General features: G+C 38.1%; 1 protein-coding gene across 2 annotated transcripts in view; it reads left to right on the top strand.

Annotated features, from left to right (window-relative positions):
• The window catches only part of dock1 (dedicator of cytokinesis 1), a 200,865-nt gene that overhangs the window by 25,390 nt on the left and 155,297 nt on the right, over positions 1 to 20,178 (top strand). The window contains exons 2-14 of one of the 2 annotated variants that reach the window (XM_041973613.1): positions 189 to 272; positions 676 to 716; positions 810 to 865; positions 1,408 to 1,504; positions 2,254 to 2,402; positions 3,011 to 3,146; positions 6,046 to 6,203; positions 7,694 to 7,775; positions 8,327 to 8,462; positions 10,282 to 10,354; positions 12,560 to 12,639; positions 16,899 to 17,024; positions 17,251 to 17,375. In XM_041973613.1, coding sequence (XP_041829547.1) covers positions 189 to 272; positions 676 to 716; positions 810 to 865; positions 1,408 to 1,504; positions 2,254 to 2,402; positions 3,011 to 3,146; positions 6,046 to 6,203; positions 7,694 to 7,775; positions 8,327 to 8,462; positions 10,282 to 10,354; positions 12,560 to 12,639; positions 16,899 to 17,024; positions 17,251 to 17,375 — 1,343 coding nt within the window. Of the gene's footprint in view, positions 1 to 188; positions 273 to 675; positions 717 to 809; positions 866 to 1,407; positions 1,505 to 2,253; positions 2,403 to 3,010; positions 3,147 to 6,045; positions 6,204 to 7,693; positions 7,776 to 8,326; positions 8,463 to 10,281; positions 10,355 to 12,499; positions 12,640 to 16,898; positions 17,025 to 17,250; positions 17,376 to 20,178 lie in introns of both variants that reach the window. The other variant, XM_041973612.1, reaches the window with a different exon arrangement.

Raw genomic sequence — 20,178 nt, 5'->3', positions numbered from 1 at the left:
GGTGTCAGGCCCAACCATCAAAGCGTCAGACTGCGTGGGTGGACATTCTGTATATGTGTGATGCCTCTAATACGCGTTCCAATTGCACAAAATTAACGCCACAAGGGAGCCAGGCGCTTTATTGCTTTTTGTTTTTCCTTTTCTTGCAATGGCTCCTTCTCTTATTTTCCTCTCTCATTGTTTTTAAGCAATCTATAACTACGATGCCCGGGGAGACGAGGAGCTGTCACTGCAGATCGGAGACACAGTCCACATACTTGAGACATATGAAGGTGAGATCTGGCTTACTGATGCCATGCATGATGAAAGCTGACAGGCCAGAGTTAAATACTACTTTCCTGTTTTCATGAATATGTTTGTTTGTTTTTCTTTCTTTTTAAAGATAATGTTTAAAGCTGATAGCAATGATGATGATGGTCTGATCCTGTAATTTCAGCCAATTACAGCCCTGGAACCACAATTCTGTCTGAAGTCTGGGGTTCTAAAAGTTTTCTGTCATTTTATTTATTCTTAAATTTTTTTAAAGCTTTGTAAATGTACTTCAGTTTTAGCCCTTTTCCCCCTGTTTTTTTTCTTTATCCTGCTCGTGTACTTGATAGGTAAAACTAAACAAGTATTTAACAATAATAATAATAATAATGATAATAAAGTAATAGTAAATCTGTTCTCCACTAGACTGGTACAGAGGTCACAGGCTGAGGAGAAAATCAAAAAAGGTGAGTGGCTAATAAAGATTTGAACACAGATCTATTTCTGGGACATTTGTTCTTTATAATATTTATTTATTTATGTTATGTTTTACCCTCCAGGGCATATTTCCTGCTTGTTATATACAACTTAAGGATGCCACAGTTGAAGGCAGCGGGTCAGTATCTAAAAGAGTTTTATTAAAAACTACAATTTGATGAAGATTACTTAAGTACTATTATTATTTATCAGGCCACTGATAAGTGTAATGCTGTTAGAGACAAACAACAGAGGAAAAACACACACACACTTGAAAAGTTTTCTCTCCTGGTGTAATGTTGGATCTCTAACATATAAGTTGTGTGCTTACCCTCTGAGGTTATTTCAGGCAAGAGGTCTGGGCTTGATATAATGTGACATGTGTTTGTTGTTGTGATCAGTCTGTCACATTTCATTTGCACCATAGGAGATAAAGTTTAAACTTTTAAGCCCTTCCATTCTTTTGATATTCCTTTACAGAAAATGATGATATCCTCTCTTTGGAGGCAATCATTGATTGAAACTGAATCATAGATAAACTTCTAACTAACTGAAGAGTTTACCTGTTTTTATTTTTGACTATTGACAGTTAATGTTTCGTATCAGACGATTTACACTATAGCTGATGTATTTAAACAAGGCAATAATATAGTTTTTGATATTTATTCGCTGTCACTGTAGGCAAAAGGAGACGGTCATCCCCACTGAGCTGCCCCTGGTTCAGGAGGTCACCACAACGCTGCGGGAGTGGGCTACAATATGGAGGGACTTGTATGTGGTAAGCCGGCCTGTTCTGTCCCAGTGGAAAGACATGCTCACATTAATTTTACAATTGTACAGTGAATACGAGAAACTGGGCTGTATGTGGAGAACATAATGTGCATAAATGCTTTATGTTAGACTTTGATGTGTGTTTGAACATAGTTTTTTTTTTTTGAGGCATGTTTTGAGCCCCAGGCCAGATTTGAATCTGGGCCAATTTCTTGAAAAGCTATAGCCTATTTTACATGAGCTAGCTGCCTTACCAATTGAGCTAAACACCGGCCCAGAGTGTAGACCTATTGTGTGTTTTGATAACTGTGCAGAAAAGACTTGCTGTTAGTATGTTTTGTATTTGGTCCTACGGGGGCTGAAGAAGCCTCTGACTTCAACACTTGATTATTTGATTGTTCTATTATGTAGAAGTTTTGGAGTGATTTCCACTCGCAAATTGAGAAGCTTCTGAAACATTCTGCTTTGAATAATCAGCTCCAGAGGCAAGAGACTGCTTCACTAATCAGTTAATTGATTTACAGTCATTAAAAGTTTACTCTCATGGAATTTAAGCAATCACAAGCTCATTTAGGTTTACGTTATGTTGCTACTTGTATATGTAGATAAACATAGTATATGTGTGATAAACATAGTGAAAACTTACTTGCTGGCAGAGCTATAACACAACCCAGGTTTCCTTTGGTTCAGCCAAAATAGCATTTGGTATTTTATATTCCCTCTAATGTCTCAGCTGGGCAATGTTCTGGTTGACAGGGGGACAAACGCGAGATGTTCAACTCCGTCCGGGACATGATCTACGACCTCATTGAATGGCGCTCGCAGATCCTCTCAGGCACCCTCCCGCAGGATGAACTCACTGAACTCAAGCAGAAGGTCACCTCCAAGATAGACTACGGCAACAAGTGAGCATCCAGACATTGGAGTATTTTAGCCTTGTTTCTTTCCTCCCTACGGATTATATCCCCTTATACACATATCCGTGTCTCTTGCTGGAATGGGTTAGCAGTGTCAGTCAATAGAAAATGACAGGTCATCACATTGATTGAGAACAAACTGGAGGGATTTAGCTTCGGCCAACTGCACCACATTCCATCATGAAATGACACTTCTCACGGTTTGTAAGTGATTCCAGAAAATCGGTTGAAAATGAAAATTGTGCAGCTCCATTCTGCTCCTGTGATGAAACTTTAAACCTTTGCCCAGATAGAAAAATGGCTTCGGTAAGCTAGATGGAGAGAATGATGAGTGGATGGGCATTCAGTTCATGTAGGCAGCATGCTGTTGTCTCTGCTGAATTCCTCCAGAGCAGAAAGACTTGAACAAAACAAGAGAGCTTTGAAAGATAGCAGTGGTGCTAAGGGAATATAATATGAGGAGAAGATAAGGGAACTAGGTTTGCACCGTTTTGCTTTAGAAAAATGCATGTTTTCAGTATTTGCCTTTTTGCTCTGCATCTTTTCCCTTGACCAGTCTTGGCACTTGTTCATTGTCTCCCCCTTTTTAATGCAAGGTACTTGGATCTTGATCTGGTGGTCAGAGACCAGGATGGAAACATACTGGACCCAGAACTCACCAGCACCGTCAGCCTGTTCAGAGCACATGAAGCAGCCTCCAAACAGATTGAGGACCGGATTCAAGAGGAGAAGGTAAAGACTGATAGGATCTGGTCTCACTTTTTAAACCAAATTCAACCAAACTCTACTCTAAGTCCAGCTAGTTTATTAAAGATTCACAAAGTTTCACAAGTGTATACTTTACCCTTTTAACCAAACCCTACAATAGGGTTACCTGAATTCATTCCTACAAGGGCTGCAGTTCAGCAGATTTTCCATGTATTCCTGCTTCAACTCACCTGAATCAAACTAAATGGATCTAACAATCTATCAAGTTCTGCACAATCATGCACTGATTTGAGTTATGTGTGTTAGAGCAAGGATACATGAAAAACCTGCTGGATTAATGCGCCCGTAGGACCAAACCTACTTGAACACAAAAAACTTAAGAACAAACAAAACATTTTCAGTTATTTATTCAGCAAGAAATATATTAGTAGTAATAGTAGTAGTAATATGTGATATTTTTCTGTTGTTTAAGTACAAAATATGCAAAAGCAGAAGAATACCGTACAGCAGGTATTGCTACCTTAGGCAAATATGCTTGTTTCTACTTCAGATGGCTTCAATTTGTCTTTAAGCACGCTTTAATACAGGGCTCCAGACTGCGACCAAATGGCAATTTTTCATCTACTCGCGCAATGGCAACCAACACATTTGCCAGTCTTTTTCTTGTAGTAGTTATAATTTAATTTATTTTGCCGCTTAACAAACTTCTGCTCCTCTCTCCACCTAGTGCAGGGGTGCCCCAGCTCTGGTCCTCAAGGGTCACAATTTTGCAGGTTTTTGATGTGTCCCTGCTCCAAAACCACCTGACTCAAATTGATGAGTCATTGTGCAAAACTTAATAGGCTGTTGGATCTATTTGATTTGAGTCAGGTGTGTTGAAGCAGGAAACATTTGAAAATCTGCAGGACAGAGGGCCTCAAGGACCAAGTTTGGGCACCCCTGGCCTAGTGGTTCACAGTAATGTGCAAATTAGCTGCTGGTTTGCCGACTCAAACTAAGACGAGCACCAACGAAGAAGACGACAGCCAATGTGTGTGTGAGCGGGGACGAACGACCACTGTGATTGGCTTATGTGTGGAAAGAGGCGGGTCCTGGGGGAATTTATTATTCCTCAGTGTTGCCGACTTAGCGAGTTTTCAGATCCCTCTAGAATCCTTTTTTTTTTTTTTCTTTTCAAGTCAACTTCTGGCGACAGTTAGGGCAGCCAATAGTTACTTTTCTTAATGAGGAGTTGGGAACAGTGGGAGAAGATTATCAGTCCCTGAAGCTGTTTATTGTCAGCAACTACATGGACCAGTCATACCAGACCCTATGGGGATGATGGTGACAAAGTCACTGTTCTTCTTTGACTACAAAGTGAAAATCAAATCAAATCAAATCGGATTTGACAAGTTCTACGTCTGCTTGTTTTGTATTTGTGCAGCCAGTAAGATGTTTTTTTTTTATGTTATGTCAACTGCTGCACAAAAAAAATCAATTGTAAACATTGTAATTTCTGAATTTATTGTTCAAGTATTCATCACTAATACAGTGAAAATGAGAAGAAAGGTGAATATTTGCTATGGAAGGCGATTTGAGTATGCACCCCTAAATTTTCTGCTTGCATTCCAAAAAATTTAAGTTTAGGGCCACTGTGCTCCTCGTAAAAAAAGTTAGTCTGGAGCCCTGTAATATGATCCAAAATTCAGAGTTGAATCAGTCCCTGAGGCAACCATAGCACCCAACATTTTTACCATCAAAATTCACAGTTGTTGTGCACTCTTTGTCTGCACCAAACATGTCTACTGTTATTTTGGGCGATCCAGTCTATTTTTTATTCATCTGTCTAGAGCACTCCATTAAAAAATAAGTGTTCTTTATTTTTATGACAAACTGGTTTAGCTTTTTCCATTTTTGTTTTCTGGCATGTCTCCAATTTTTTAGGTTATTTTTTCATTACTCATTTCATGTCTCTGTTTGGCCATTTATACAAACAAAACCAGACCCTTACACTGAGCTGAATATCTGACCCTGATGCACTATGTCTGCTTACAATCCTGCAGACTGTAAACAACATTTTGTTGAGTCAAAACAATTGGGTTTTATGAGTCTCTGTATTGATAATAAAAATTTGCTATTATCTTTGACATTGCTTAGGTTATGCCTGCAGTGTATAACTAGAAACAGGGTCTTTAATGTTGGTGTGTATGGATCTGATTAAACTTAATAGCATCGTCACTGTTTTCATGTAAATGATCTCTGTGCCAAATTAGGCAAAGCAATGGGAGCATTTTGCAACACTGTAGTCCTATTTAAAAAAATGTTGCACTTTTGTTTACACAGATGAACACTCTCAGTTGGATTTAGCTTATGTATAACAACATTTTCACTAATTCAAAAGCAAGAATAGTAAACCTATTTGCATAAACTTCAGAACATGTTATGATTTGCTTGGTTGCTACTTACGTGTCAGAAACTTGGCCAGATTCCAGAACTACTTTCAGTGACATCCTGCACCTTTATGTTACTTGGCAGCACATTGGAAGTGCCAGGCGTTAAGTGCCTTGCAGTCATGTGGTCTCCTCGCTTGTGACCTTCTCAATCAGAGGTCTTAATTGAATATGCATGGGCAATAAGAAAGTGTCCAGGTCAATATGATAAATATTAATGATGTGGCCCCCAACAAACTTTTAAAGGACAACCAGGAAAATCGCGTAATAACTTTTACCTTTGATGCAGCCCTGGAGATCAAGTGAATCCAAAAGCTTTTTATTCAATGTGGAGTACATTAGATTAGAAAACAAAAAACAAACAAACAAACAAAAAAAAAAAAAAAACAGCATAAGCATTCCAACTTCTGGTACTCAAGACCTAGCTGGACATGGCAGAAAGCAGTGAAAGAATACCTGATATTCACAGTAATACCTATGTGTTTCTTTTACAGTCTCAGAAGCAGAATATTGATCTGACGAGACAAGCAAAGTTTGCTTCCACGCCAGCCTTTGCCCTGTTTGTAACTCTGAAGAATGTGGTGTGTAAGATTGGTGAGGATGCAGAGGTGCTCATGTCTCTCTATGACCCAGTGGAATCCAAGTTTATCAGGTAAACCCACAGGGATCATATTTAATCATCTCCCTCTCTCACACATGCACATGCCTTGCAAATAATGTGACCAGAAGAAGTGTAGCCTGTTGGGTTAGGATTTTCTTTTTTTTTTCTTCTTTTTTTTAAAGAATGTAAGAACAAATTATCAGCTCATCATCAAGCAGCTATAATCTCATGTCACCAGATAATTTTTCTGATGCATCCTAACATTCTAGGATAGGCCAGTGCTTTGGTTTGTCTTTAAACCAGTCAGCCTTCTTGGGTGGTGCTAAGCCCAGAATCCAGAAATATGCCACTGTAAAATACTGTAGAGCAGGAGCATGGATCAGATAGAAGCAGCATACCTTGAATTTTGTACACACATTCTTTGCAAATCTTGCATAAAGAGCCAAGTGGGTTTATAAGATGATCAAAATTAGGCACTTTTAGCTGATGTCGGTTAAAAACACTAATGTAGAACAAAAAGGAGTTGAATGCAGACTGAAAGAAGCTCCTCAACAGTTTATATATAACAAGAAAAATGGTATGTTGTGAACATTTTGACAGAATCTGTACTGGAGCCTTCAAATTTGTAAAGGGGTTGGAGCAATGTATGGAATATACTTAATGTATCTCAAGTTGTTCAGTGTGCGATATATAACTATATCATGATTATTTAGTACAAATTGTCATGGCAATGTCTTATGCCGTCTAAATGCCATCTAAATGATGGTGCACGCACATGCGTTTTATTGTATCTGAAGAGACAGAAAAGAAAAATAAGTGTGCACTAAGTGAGTTTAGGGGCCTTCATTGACAGAAATTAAATGTGATACAGAAAACTTGTTTCAGAGGATAAACACTGGATCTATCATCTGGTAGTGGTTCAGGTTTTGCAAGCAAGACATTAAAGAGAAAACACTTTTCTGTAAAAAGCAATGCCCCAAATTTGTTTCACTACCTGAAATTCAAACTTCACATGGCCACGTCTCCACCCGCCCTGAAGAAAACGTCAAATAAATCAGCCACAAAGTGAAAGACTACTTCTTAAAAAAGAAATTCAAAATGGAAATGTGAAAAGATAAACACATGGGCCCCAGTAACAGTTGTGGAAAAACCTGGATTCAGAAAAATCATTAAGACACAAGTGTGGTTTGGCTGGTTGCACTCACTTTTCAGAGAAAGTGCTGCCTACATAAATATTGTGTATTGCAAAGAAGCCCCAAAAATAACTCTAAGTATTAGTTACAGGCTAAATTTAGCACAACCCTGCCATAGAGCAGACCTTTAAGGATCTTTAACCTCATAGATCAAGATGGCTTTCTGGAAAAGTTATGGTCCAGAATTGCAGTGGATGGAGGCAAAAATCTTGTAATGTGTTATAACAGCTGTTTGACTGCTCTGCTTTCAAATAAATGTTTTTCATCAATGCTGAGAAAGAGCATAAAACACTGCCTCTACTCTCTGGGGTCAACGAGAAACTGCTGACAGATTTTTCTTCTTTACAGTGAGAATTACCTGGTGAAGTGGTCAAGCTCGGGTCTAGTGAAAGACATAGACCAGCTTCATAATCTGCGGGCGGTTTTCACGGTGAGCCTGTTTGTTTGTGTGAAAGTGCCTGATTGTGTGTGTTCGTCTGGAGTTCACTGTTTATTCAGCCATGTTATGAGACATGTGGGAGCCTGTTTGCAGAGAGCCTGTGTTTGTTAAGCTCTTTCAGGAAGAGCCTTGCTTGCTGCATGTATTTGCCAAAGCAGTTGCCTCTGTCTAATTGAAGTGTGGTAGGGTTAGCTTGCACCCACTGGGCGCACTTTGCTGGTTTTGGCAGGTATTGCTCACAGGAAATGAATCTGTGGAAGCAATCGCAGATGAAATTGTAGCATGCTGTGGTGAAATGTTTTCCTTAGTTCAAACTCATCTTCACTTTAAAAAGTTTTATTAATTGATCTGTTGTTGTTGAGCACAGCAGCAGTGCTGTAGCCTAGAGGAAAGCGGTTGTGAGATTTACATGCAAATGGGTTTTTAAACACCAAATCTGATCGTAATTGCCCAGGATTTGCCGATATAATGGATAAGTTGTCATGTTGTGGCTTTTTAGGCAAAAGTGTCAGCTGGGTTTCACAATCTTTTTCTTTCTTCAGGACTTGGGCAGCGAAGATTTGAAGAGAGAGAAGATCAGCTTTGTCTGTCAGATTGTCAGAGTAGGGCGCATGGAGCTTCGAGACAACAACGCCAAGAAGCTCACCTCCGGTCTGAGAAGACCCTTTGGAGTGGCAGGTAAATCTTAAACAGTCAGTGGTAACCTGTTGAAAAAAAAACTGCATTGGGATACATTGCTTTTTTTAGAAACTGTTGGGGAAAATATATTTAAGACACTTTCAAGATCTTCACAGATCCAACAGCTTCTGCACAATGACCCCTTCATTTAAGTCAGATGTGTTGAAGCAAGGAAACACCTGAAACCTGCAGGACAGCAGTTTAAGATTCCTGCTATGGATGCTACTTAAAACAGTAAATATAAATCTAGTTTGTTATGGCAGTGGTTCTCCAAACTTTTTTCACCACGACCCCCCAAGATAACATATGTTGGTGTTCGTGACCACCACCCACTAGACGACTTGGTGATGTGTGTGTGATGTGTCAAATGGGTTTACAGCATCCTCTAAATGTAAGGCTGGAAAACTGTCAGAATCAGAAGTAATTTTTGTATGTTCACCGCTGTGATAAGACACCTACAAGCCCAAAATCAGCCTCTTTCACGGCGATAATGTCAAATTCAGATTTTTCTTATATGGCATGTGTACAGCTTTGTTGTTTATGTGTTAATGTGTCAAAATTTAAGGTGCTTATTTCAATGATTTATCTCTTGATTATTAATTTAATTTTGACAGCCCTGATAAAAAGCCTAAATTTATTTGATAAAGGTCAGCTATATTTTTTTTTTTTTTTTTTTTTTACCTATTATTTTTCCACCCCTTGAAATGATCTTTTGCCCCCTGCATTGTAAAGAGCATTCACACACACACACACACACCAGCTGTCGTTTACAACACCGTTTATAAATTTGGCTGGTGATCATAAGACATTGGTTTGCTCTGCGGCTGTCTATGGAAATTCATATGTTAAATAGAAATGGCTCTCTGGCTGTGGAAACAGCTGCTAGCTGGTTCTGAAGTTGAATCATTTCTGCACTGGTTCTGGCAGCAGCCCATGAACAGCACCTGTTGGCAAAACAAAACAAAAATCTTGTTTATTAAAAAAAAAAAACTGGCTGAAACTCCAGCTGATATCCAGCTGAACTAGTGGGAAAAATTAGTGTTTGATTTATATCCTGTTGGCAAGCTTCCAGACATATAGTAAACTAATTAGATTGGCGTTTTGCCCACAGTTATCCAGCAGAGAAAATTATGTCTCTATTTCAGCATCTTTTTTTTCCAATGTTACTTGAAGGGAAGGTAAAAGACATCCTGATTTATGATGTCCTATCTTTAGACATCATTGTTGTCACAGCACAAAATATTAAAGAAAGCTCAAGTATTGGGATTTTCCATTATAGCCACAGTCACAGCATGTAAGTCAAGATTTATACCCCTAACTTATAGGTTCAAGGGTCATGGAGCAAATGTTTAAGAAAAAAAATAAGAAGTGAAGTAATGTCAGCACAGTTTATGTAGTATTACATTATCAGACTGCTAAGTGCTGCATCACTGTGATGTGTTGTTGGCTTTGATTATTCTCCGCAGCATTTATCAGCTGCTGGTGCACAAAGCTTTTTGCTGTTTACACGGCTGCTACTGCTGTAAAGTATAGTGAAATTTTTTCTCATGTTTCATCATTGTGTTTTAACTTCAAACGAATTCCTCTAATCTTTGAGACTATTATGCTCCTTACAAAAAGTTTTTGCTATTATAGCTTGGACCATGCTTTAATTAGGACTCATCAAAGAGAATCTGACAACAGCTGGGGCATTTTTTTTTAATATATTTTATTACCACAATTATTTCTATCGTTTACACCTCTGTGATACTCTCTGCAGACCTCAAGAATGTTGTAAGCCACTCTGTTTTCTTTTTTTTTTCTTCTTTAATCTCCCCAGTAATGGATGTTACTGACATCATAACGGGCAAAATGGACGATGAGGACAAGCAACATTTTATCCCATTTCAGCCGTAAGTGCATTGAGCTACAGCACAACATAGATCACATTCATTTATTCTTTTCTGCTAACCTCCATCATTTCCAATATGTACATATGAATCTTTGACATTAGCTCAGTTTAAGACATAAGTCCTTCCATATTCCTTCATGACTAAATTAAGGCAATCTTATTAAACTGCCACCGTTTTTTAGAACAGCACACAGCCTCAGAGTAACCTTTTGCTTAATGCGATTTTCTACATAATTGAAAATGCTTCAGATTCTGGCACTTCAACTTGCAGATCACCACACTTAAAGGTTTTATCTGGGCGTAAATCATGGAAATTAAAGTCTTCCAGTGTGAGAAGAAGAATAGATTCTATACGGGGAAATTCGTCCAAATGTGATTATTAGATACAGGAAAAAAAATGGCTGGGTTTTGAAATGGCACTTCCACAACTCATTATTTTCTGCATTTTTAGGCCCAGCAGATGTAATAACTGAAAGAGCCATTTAGAGAATTTTCCACAATGATGTTATTTGGATAGATTCCAGGCATCCAAACATAAATGAAAATAGCTCTCAGAAATGAGCCAAATCGATCAAAATCCTGCTGCCATGGCTGCTTGTTTTCCCTAAACATTACTTAAATATAGTTTAGGTTTGATGCACATGTACAAAATAATTCCTGTTGTGCTGAAATGATTTATCACATGAGTGGTAGAATGCATCTAAAATAATCCCAAATGTAAGAAATTTACTGTCCTGTCAGCCTATAATCACACACGTTGCTTTCACACTGACCCCAAACCTAATTTTGAACCAGCTGGTGCATTCACACTGAAAAAAAGTTGGTTTGGAACTTGAAAAGTTGTTTTAATAAAATTTTAAAGAAAAAAAAAGAACACCAGACTAAGTAATCAATAAGAATGACCAAGTGAAGAAGGAATATCACAACAGAAGTGGAGCTGGACATGGTGTTATGTGACCTTTTACCAGCTGCTGGACCAAGTACCGTCTTCCACAATTTAATATAAAAATAAATATAAAGTTCAGATTGGCTAATTTAAATCGATCAAACAGGAATAAAACACAAATATCGCCTCATATAAGCTACAGTTGACATCCTAAAATTATGAAAATCTCTCGGTTGTCTGAATATATAGTTTATTTTGGGAAACTGCAGATTCTAATGAAGCCTGATGACTTAACCATCAACTGTCAGGACAAAATATCTAAGCTGTTTATGTTTTACTTCTGCTTAGTAAGGTCCTCCCACCTTGTTTCTGGTTAAACTGGTGTGAACGTGGGCCACTTTGCCAAAAAGTTCCAAGGCTCAGAGACTTGAGAACGCTGCCCATATCAGAACCGTGTCAGTATAAAAGAACACACAGTTGTAAGAAAGACTGCCGTGTGACTTGCCCTCTATTGTTTTATCCTTTAGATGTAAAAATTATTATTTTTTTATTCTTTTTTTCTTTCTTGGATTGTATTTGGATCAAGTGGGGGTACTGAAGACAGTGTAGGCACATAATTATACTTAACTGCTGACCCCAGCACCGTCATCTCCTCTGTTCTTGTGCTTTTTGAAAAAGTCCTCTATACTTCAGATCCCATTTCTTACACATTTGTCTGACAGGTGACACTCTGGTGATTCTCAGATAACATCTGCTCCTTTTTTTTTTCCTTTTTTATGTTGGTTGTTTTGTTCAATTTGTTACTTGATAAACATGAAGCTTCACGGTCTAAAACGCATTCCAACCTTGGTGTTTCTCCCATGAAGTGTGAGGCACTGGATGTATTCTTAAATTTTGCCATGTGAGATATTAAGTTTTCCACCCTTTAAGACCTACCACGGGTCAAGCTTCTCACCAACTCAGTGGCTCTGTAGATGGTGTCTAGGCTTCATTTCCTAAATGATGATTTCTCTGTTTCTTTCATTACCCATCCTGCCTCACTGTTAACTGCTAACAAGTGGCTTTGTGTGTGTCATGGTATTCGCATCACTCTTCGGTGTGTCTCTCTTTGTCCCTGTCTCTCTTTCATCTCACTGCCCTCATCACAACCACCACTTTGTGGCCCTTTCTGCCCCGCTCCTCCTTCTCCTCCTTCTCCTCCTCCTCGTTTCCACCATCTTGTCGCCTTTCTGGTGTTTGCCTGTTGTGTGCATACTGCAGGCTAGCGCTGGATGATGCCATTCGCCACAAGCAGCTGAACATCTCACGTTTTTCACCCAGGGTGGCAGGGGAGAACGACTTCCTCCAGACAGTCATCAACAAAGTCATCACTGCCAAAGAGGTCAATCACAAGGGCCAAGGTACAGTGCAAAGCTCACACAGAAGCAAAGCAAAGGAAGAAACTCCTCACTGTGCTGTCAGAGTTAATTAGGGAAATATAAATGTGTTTGCTAAGCCTGTGTGATTAAATGAAAACAAAACTTAAAAAAAATGTCTTAGAAAATCCTCTTTTTAGTTATGTCACCAAATCTGATGCAACCCAGTTAGTGGCAAGTTAAACTGAATGTTTTTATAAACAATTCAGCTTAAACTCTGCCTACAGCTGCAACATGGCTGATGACAGTGTTGTGTTCTTGCTGATGAAGCCAGTGAGCATGGTTTTGCTTTTACAATAAAAATCCACACAGATATCTAATTTTTTAGCTTGATTCTTTACCACCATTTTCTTTGTATGTTTGTTTACATGACACAAGTTTATGCACATGCCCCATGTCGTCTTCTCCGTTTTTTGTGTATATCTGTGGCAACGGTATAGTGCCACTTAGATGCCTGACACATATTATGACACATACATTGGTTTTGTGTAGAAGCACGCATTTCTTGAAACAATAGTCTTTAAGGAAAATGTTTCTTCCAATTTTACTCATAATTGCTGGACCGGGCCAGAGTAACAACAGAAGAAGGAAGGTGGAAGAAAGAGCCCGACTGAAATCATTTTCACACATGCACTGGACTCCTGAAATGTTCTGAAATATACATGTCTCCGGTTATTCACTCCAAATTTTCAGTGGAAACTTTTTCACTCAATCCCCCTTGTAAAATCTCCAGAGTATCAGCAGTGAGATTATGTTCAAATGTAGTATAAAATGTTCCCATAGTATTTGCCGCTACTGTGCAAGTTGAGTGTGGCACTGGTAAGAGTTGCTGCTACATTTTTCTTTTCTACAGAGCTGTGTGCTGCTTACCACTTGCTCCTGGTTATATTGTGCACACTCAGATCATACTATGATACTGGTATTGATATCAACATGGCACATAATTCATCAAAGAGGCTCACATGCTATGTTCCATGTCTTATGAAGAAAATATGGCGATTTCCAAAGTATACTCTTTGCATCACTTGGTGCCTCTGTGGGGAAACAGTGCCTCTTTTGAATTTCCAGCTGTGAGTGTTTCTCCAGTATAAAATTTGCTGCTGTGAAATGCTTGTGTGAACATCACCTGTGGAAAAAGACTGGACCAAATAACCCCCAAACCCCTTGCTATTCAGCATCACCAGTGTTCATGTGCTTTTTTTTTTTTTTTTTTTTTTTGTATTGGCAGAGTTTCTTTTACCACCCTCAAAACTGATTTCTTTTTTTTAGACAGTTGATTATTGGATGTTAGGCTCCTCTGTATAAATAGTTTATGCTGCTAATGGTAATGGTTCTTATCTAGCTGTAATTACAAGTGCAGGGGTGATTCTAAAATATGATAGTCAGCTCAGCTAATTCTGGTCACACAATCCTGTCATAAATGTTGTTGATAATTGAGTTAATAAGTTACTTAGCTAGTTAAAATGTCTAATCTCAATGCTTTTGCAGTCTTTTTTAAAAATCATTTGTTTAATTATTATCGGTTAAAATTTTTTTTTTATTTTGACAACCATTTCCTAATTTTGTAAGTAATGCTATATGTGCATTATTTGAATAACTAGGAAAACCGCAACAGGCTTGCACTTTATCAGCTGCTCCATTAGCAGCCCTCGACTTTGGCTGTTATTTAAAATAGAGCTGGGTTAAAAAAAATTATTAATCTATTTGTATAGATTCAAATTTAATTAATCCAATATTGGTTCATAAAACATAGAGGTTGTCTGTGTTGCTTCCGTCTAAAATCAGCTTCTCTTGCTGAGATAATGCCAGATTCAAAATTTTTTATTAACTATTAGATTACATTAACCTGTAAACCATTTAGCAGCTTATTACTGCTTACATTAACAGCTAATGTTAAGACGGTGGGCTCCACTGTGTCCAACAAGCATATAATGCTTTGAAAATAACAGGAAGTGACATCACCGCGTACGTACCTACCACCCCCACTACAAGGTCAAGTTAATTTATTTTAATCTTGTTTTTTGTGCAGCGCCAAATCACAACAGAAGTCATTTAAAGTCACATTTCTTCTAGAACAGGTTTACACTTCATCTTTTTATAAAAAAAACTAAACAGTCTGATATTATTTATCTGATTAATTTGACTGCATGTCATAGCTTGTAGGAATTTCTGAGTTGTATCCCAGCTTAAAATGGATTCAATATTCTTTGTAAGCCAAATTAACGTCTGAGATATAAACTCTAAGAGTATTTTCACTAAATGAAGCCATCTTCATCAGGATGCTTAAATGTTGAACTTTTTTTCTGTCCCGGGTGTTTTTTTTTTATTTTCCTGGGGGCAAACAATGACCACTAAATGTACACAACAATCTTTTGGATATTGTATTTCAGCAGTGCATGTAGACGTGTCATATCAGATTATTACAGTAATCTGATTACTGCCAGATATATGACTTTGATGGTCCTGAATGGTGTTCTATAAAAATTGTTATCTGAGGAAGTCTTTAATGTTTAAAAAAATATGTTCCATAAATATCTATAAATAAATCAATATCGAATTGGATTAAATCGAAATCAAATCAGGCTGCTGTAAATCAAATCGATGTATGAAGTTATAGGTGATACCCAGCTCTTATTTATAATGGAATATCACCTGTTATCAAAATTTAATATCAGTGATCAATTATTATTTAAGTGTGCTTTGCTAAATATGAGTTGTCCAAGTTGTGCTAATGTAATAGAGGGAATATTACACTCTTTATTATCATCCCAAACATACTGAAAAGGAGGTAAAACTGTCCACAATTCTTTTTGCACACACTCCAAATTACTGCTTGTACCATAAATAGTTGCTCATGTTTCCATGACTACAGCATCCTAGTAATCCATCTGCTAAGTAAGCTGATGAGTTCTCTGCAAGCACCAAGTCTTATCAATAATTTGACATCTGTGTTAGAAGAACAGTCTTTGCCATCTCGTGGATTGTTGCTGCTTGGAGGAGCGGGTGTAATGTTACAGTCTCAGTGGTGTTGTCATGCCCAATGAAGATGTGCTTGGATAAATGTCAGGTCTGCTCCAACCCACACTGGGAAACACAGTGGAGAACTTATAGCAGCTTTTTCGGTCATGCTCGCATATCAAAAACCTTCCAGCTTGGCTGGTGGTGGAAGGGAGGGGGATGATGTGTCACTTATGACAATACAGGGTCTGCAAAGTGTAAGTCAGTAAAGCCTCAGCGGTCAACAAAGGCTGCTCATTTTTGGTGACCCGTAAAGGAGCACACAGCTTTGATTGAATGCCCTGTTTATGTGTGTCCTGTTCAAAAGTGGGGCTTTGCTACTTTGCTGTCCCCGAGAGAATATAAAGAGGGAGGGATGTCACCTTTAAAATGTGCTTATAAAGCTCCTAGCAAAGAGACAAGAGACTGGTCTTGCAAGTAGGAGAAAAAGCAGCAGTAAGTGATGTGAAACTGTTTAAGAACATGACCCCACAAGTCTTTTTTAAGTCCCTCTCTCAGTTATTTAGAACTGTAAATTCACAAGGTTTTCACGAGTAATTTAAGTCTGGAAAATACCTAACTAATTTAAATAATAAAACACAAATTTTATATATTCTCATTAAAAACTAAGAAAGCTTAGAGAGGGAGTTTGGTGTATGTGAGCATATGTTTTAAAATAAAATTAGCTGTGGGCTGAAAAGGACGATTCATTATAATGAATCGCTGTGAATTAACTATGGACACACACCAGGATCTTACTGCATTTTATACTTACTGTAAACTCTTCTCTTGCATATAAAATAACACAGATGTAAAAGGAGATTACTAATTTATCAGCATAAAACAGTATTTTTATGTCACAGCTGCCCCATCACAAACCCCTTTTGTTTTCTACTTTTCTTAGTTTGTTGGTTTAAAATTTAGATACAAAAGTAATGGATTTCCAACCTTTTAAAATATTTTGTAGCTATAGTTGCTCCACACTCTCATAAACCACATTCTAAGATTTGTTTGAAAAAGTCACCTGTGTTCTTAGTTATTTTGGTTTCCAAATTAAATCCCTTCCGGTAGTTTCCATTTAGTATCTTTCCCTAAAGCCATAACATGTCACTTTGACGACTGCCAGTAGAAATCACAAGATGAAATCTGTATTTAGCGTTTTCCTGGGGCATTTCTCTTTGTGCTGTCCTCTCATTATGTTTTCTCACCCCCTCCACCATATCTGCTTGTCTTGATCGCATCATCAGGTCTGTGGGTGACTCTGAAGCTGCTTCCTGGAGACATCCATCAGATAAGGAAGGACTTCCCTCACCTGGTGGACCGATCAACAGCTGTGGCTCGAAAGATGGGCTTCCCAGAAATAATTATGCCAGGTTGAGTATTACAAGAAAGCCTCTCATTCTGCTTTTAGATGAAACTTTTTAAAAAATGTTTGATTATGACTTTGACATAGTACTTCACGCTATGGCAAAGAATGTATGATAATTCATTAATATATTTGCTGTTAAATCTACTTATTCCACTGAAGAGTAAAACATATGCTTTATAAAGCCTGGGATAAGTGAAGATGCATCACTTGTTTTTTTCTGTTTATTAAAGGTGATGTGCGAAACGACATCTATGTGACGCTGGTTCAGGGGGATTTTGACAAGGGGAACAAGACTGCACACAAAAACGTCGAGGTGACCATGTCCGTTTATGATGAGGATGGAAAGAAACTCGAGGTACGGCTGAGGAATGTTAACTTCCGGCTGTTGTAATTTTCCCGAGCTCAGCTCCTTCTCAGCATTCAGGTCACAGCCGCTATAACCAATCGGTCTCTCAGACAGTGTGTGATTTACCCAGCTTTCTTTAATCTCACACAGCTCAGCACGCTGCTTAACTGACCTGGACTCCCATAAAGCAGTGTGATACACAGGCCATACTGTATGCCTCTGCCGCCTGTCAGCAATGACAGACTGCATTGGTGCTTTGTGTTTGATTGAGTAGCCCAAAATTTGCCTTCCCACTATGAGAATCAACCTCTATCACTGTCAGAGTCACTTACAGGTTCAAGCATGCTGCTAGCCTAACAGTGAGATATTTAGAATCAGCACTTTTCTACTTGGATAATTAGCTTTGCTAATGAAGTTAGCTGTCTGTTTGTTAGCAAATGTAAATTATTTGCAACTCAGCTGCAGAGGTCATTTAATTATAATTCGGGGTCAGTTTGTAATTATCTTTTTTTAATTTAAATCATGCAGTAACTGTCCTCTCTCTTCAAGGGAAATCTGGCATCCAGTTTTCCAGTTTTATACCTTTTCAATGCACCAAATGTCTTCCCAAAATCAGATGAGAAATGCACAATTTAACATGAATTGCAACAGTGGTAGGCAGTTTGCAAGCAGGAGAATGCAAAATGGACTTTCCCTCTGGAGTTCTGTCTACCTTTTAATCATGTGCCGAACCAAAAGTGTCTAATGTCCCTAATGAAGCTTTTGTTTCATCTTGAGTCCCAGTGACCCTCCTTCTCTCATGTTTAATTGTTGACACTACTTGTTGTCTTCTGGTTGTCGTCCATACTGTGTGTTAATGGAGGACATGAGAGGCTTTGGGCCATTGGCTATGATGTGGGTAGAAGTGGAGCAGGCTGTTTGTGTCTGTGGTGTTTGTCGTTCCTTACTTATTAAGTTCAGGCGAAATGTATTCATAATAAGATATTTATTCTGAGAATCTGTCTCAATGACCATAATTTTTCTCCCATGTTTTATTTTTTCATTTTGTTTATTGGCGTACAGATGTTAAATGATGTAAAGATATAAAGGTTGTTTTTAACTACTTCCAGGGAGCGCCTTTGGAAGAAGGCATCATCGTTACTTGTTCCTTCAAAGATATGTTCAAGATCAAAAATATATATATGTATATATTTTACATGATATGAAAACTGGAAGCTGGAATTTAAAAGTTACAATAGCAAACCAAATTGCAATATTTGTAACAAAATTGCAATTAAAGATAATTCAGGTTTAATGAGTAATGAGTAGCACAGCTGAGTGCCAGATTTTCTATACTTTTGTTTTGAAGAAAAAAATCAGATCAGTTTTTGTCAACAGAAATTTCTTGAGATGGAGAAATTAGTGGAAGATGGCTTTATTTCTTGAGCATGCAGTTACTTATACATTCACTGTCCACTTTCTTAGTTCCATCTTGCCAGTAGTGTGTTGGAACCCCTTTTGCCTCCAGATTTTCCTTAATTCTCTGTGGCATATATTCAACAAAGTGTTGGAAACATTCCTCAGAGAGTTTGACATGATAGCATCAGACAGTTGCTGCAGATTTGTTGTCTGTACATCCGTGATGAGAATATCCCATTGCACCACATCCCAAAAGTGCTCTATTAGATCAAGATCTGCTGACTGTAGAGGCTGTTGGAGTAAATCCTTAGTTACATTGTTAGGTTAAAAAAACCAGTTGGAAGCAGTTCTAGCTTTGTTACATGGTGTGTTATCCTGCTGGATCAAAAGATGGTGCACTGTGGTTATACGTGGACATGGTAAGCAACAATGCTTAACTGGCACCAAGGTGGCCCAGTATTTGCCAAGAAAAAATCCCCCACATCATAATGCCACCATCCTGAATTGTTGATATACAACTGGATGGATCCATGCTTTCATGTTTTTCTGATCCTACTATTGGAATGTTGCAGCTGACTCATCAGACCACAGAATGTTTTCCAATCTTCTATTGTCCAGTTCCAGTGAACCTGTGTGAATTGTAGCCCCAGTTTCCTGTTCTTAGCTGACAGGAGTGGTGCCCGGTGTGTTCTGCTGCTGCTGATGCCCATTCTCTTCAAGGTTGGACATGCTGTGCTTTCAGAGATGGTATTCTGCATATCTTGGTACATTTACAAGGCATTTTTGTCCAGACAACATCCGCTCACTGGATATTTTCTATTTTTCAGACCATTGTAAACCCTAAAAATAGTTGTATGTGAACCTGGTAGATCAGTAGTCTCTGAAATACTCAGACCAGTGACTAGTGATTTTTTTCTCTTAATATTTAATTGTCTTGTGCTGTTTTCCATATTTGCTTCATACAGTTTATAGCATCCTTAGTCAATGATGTGATTCTAAGATGTCAATAATCTTACCCTTTAACCTCTTACACAGGGAAGTACTTCAAAAGAAGACCTATTTTCTTTATCTACAGTCTTAATCTACATTCTCCTATAAATTCAGGTTCATAGGCTTACAGTCGTAAGCTCTATTACCCATGGCTGGATTAATTATACTAATTAGTCTTAAACTCAGAGGTTTTGTCAATGATTTAGCCCAGCAGGCAGAGAAAGTGTAAGAATCATTGCTGATTATACCTAAATTGTTGGGTCTGACTGTCCCATGGTGCGTAATCTTACAACAGAGTCAACAAATAGGCCAAGTGTTTCCTTTGTCAAATGGTGCAGTTGCATTTTTCTATGTAATACACACTTACAAGGAGATAACAGAAAATTTTGTTCGTTGATTATTTGAGTAGATTATCAGTTTTCTA

The sequence above is a fragment of the Melanotaenia boesemani genome, chromosome 21 (genome assembly GCF_017639745.1).
Source record: "Melanotaenia boesemani isolate fMelBoe1 chromosome 21, fMelBoe1.pri, whole genome shotgun sequence".
NCBI lineage: Eukaryota > Metazoa > Chordata > Actinopteri > Atheriniformes > Melanotaeniidae > Melanotaenia > Melanotaenia boesemani.
Note: the sequence above shows the minus strand (reverse complement) of the source record. Positions and strands in the feature narration are given on the sequence as shown.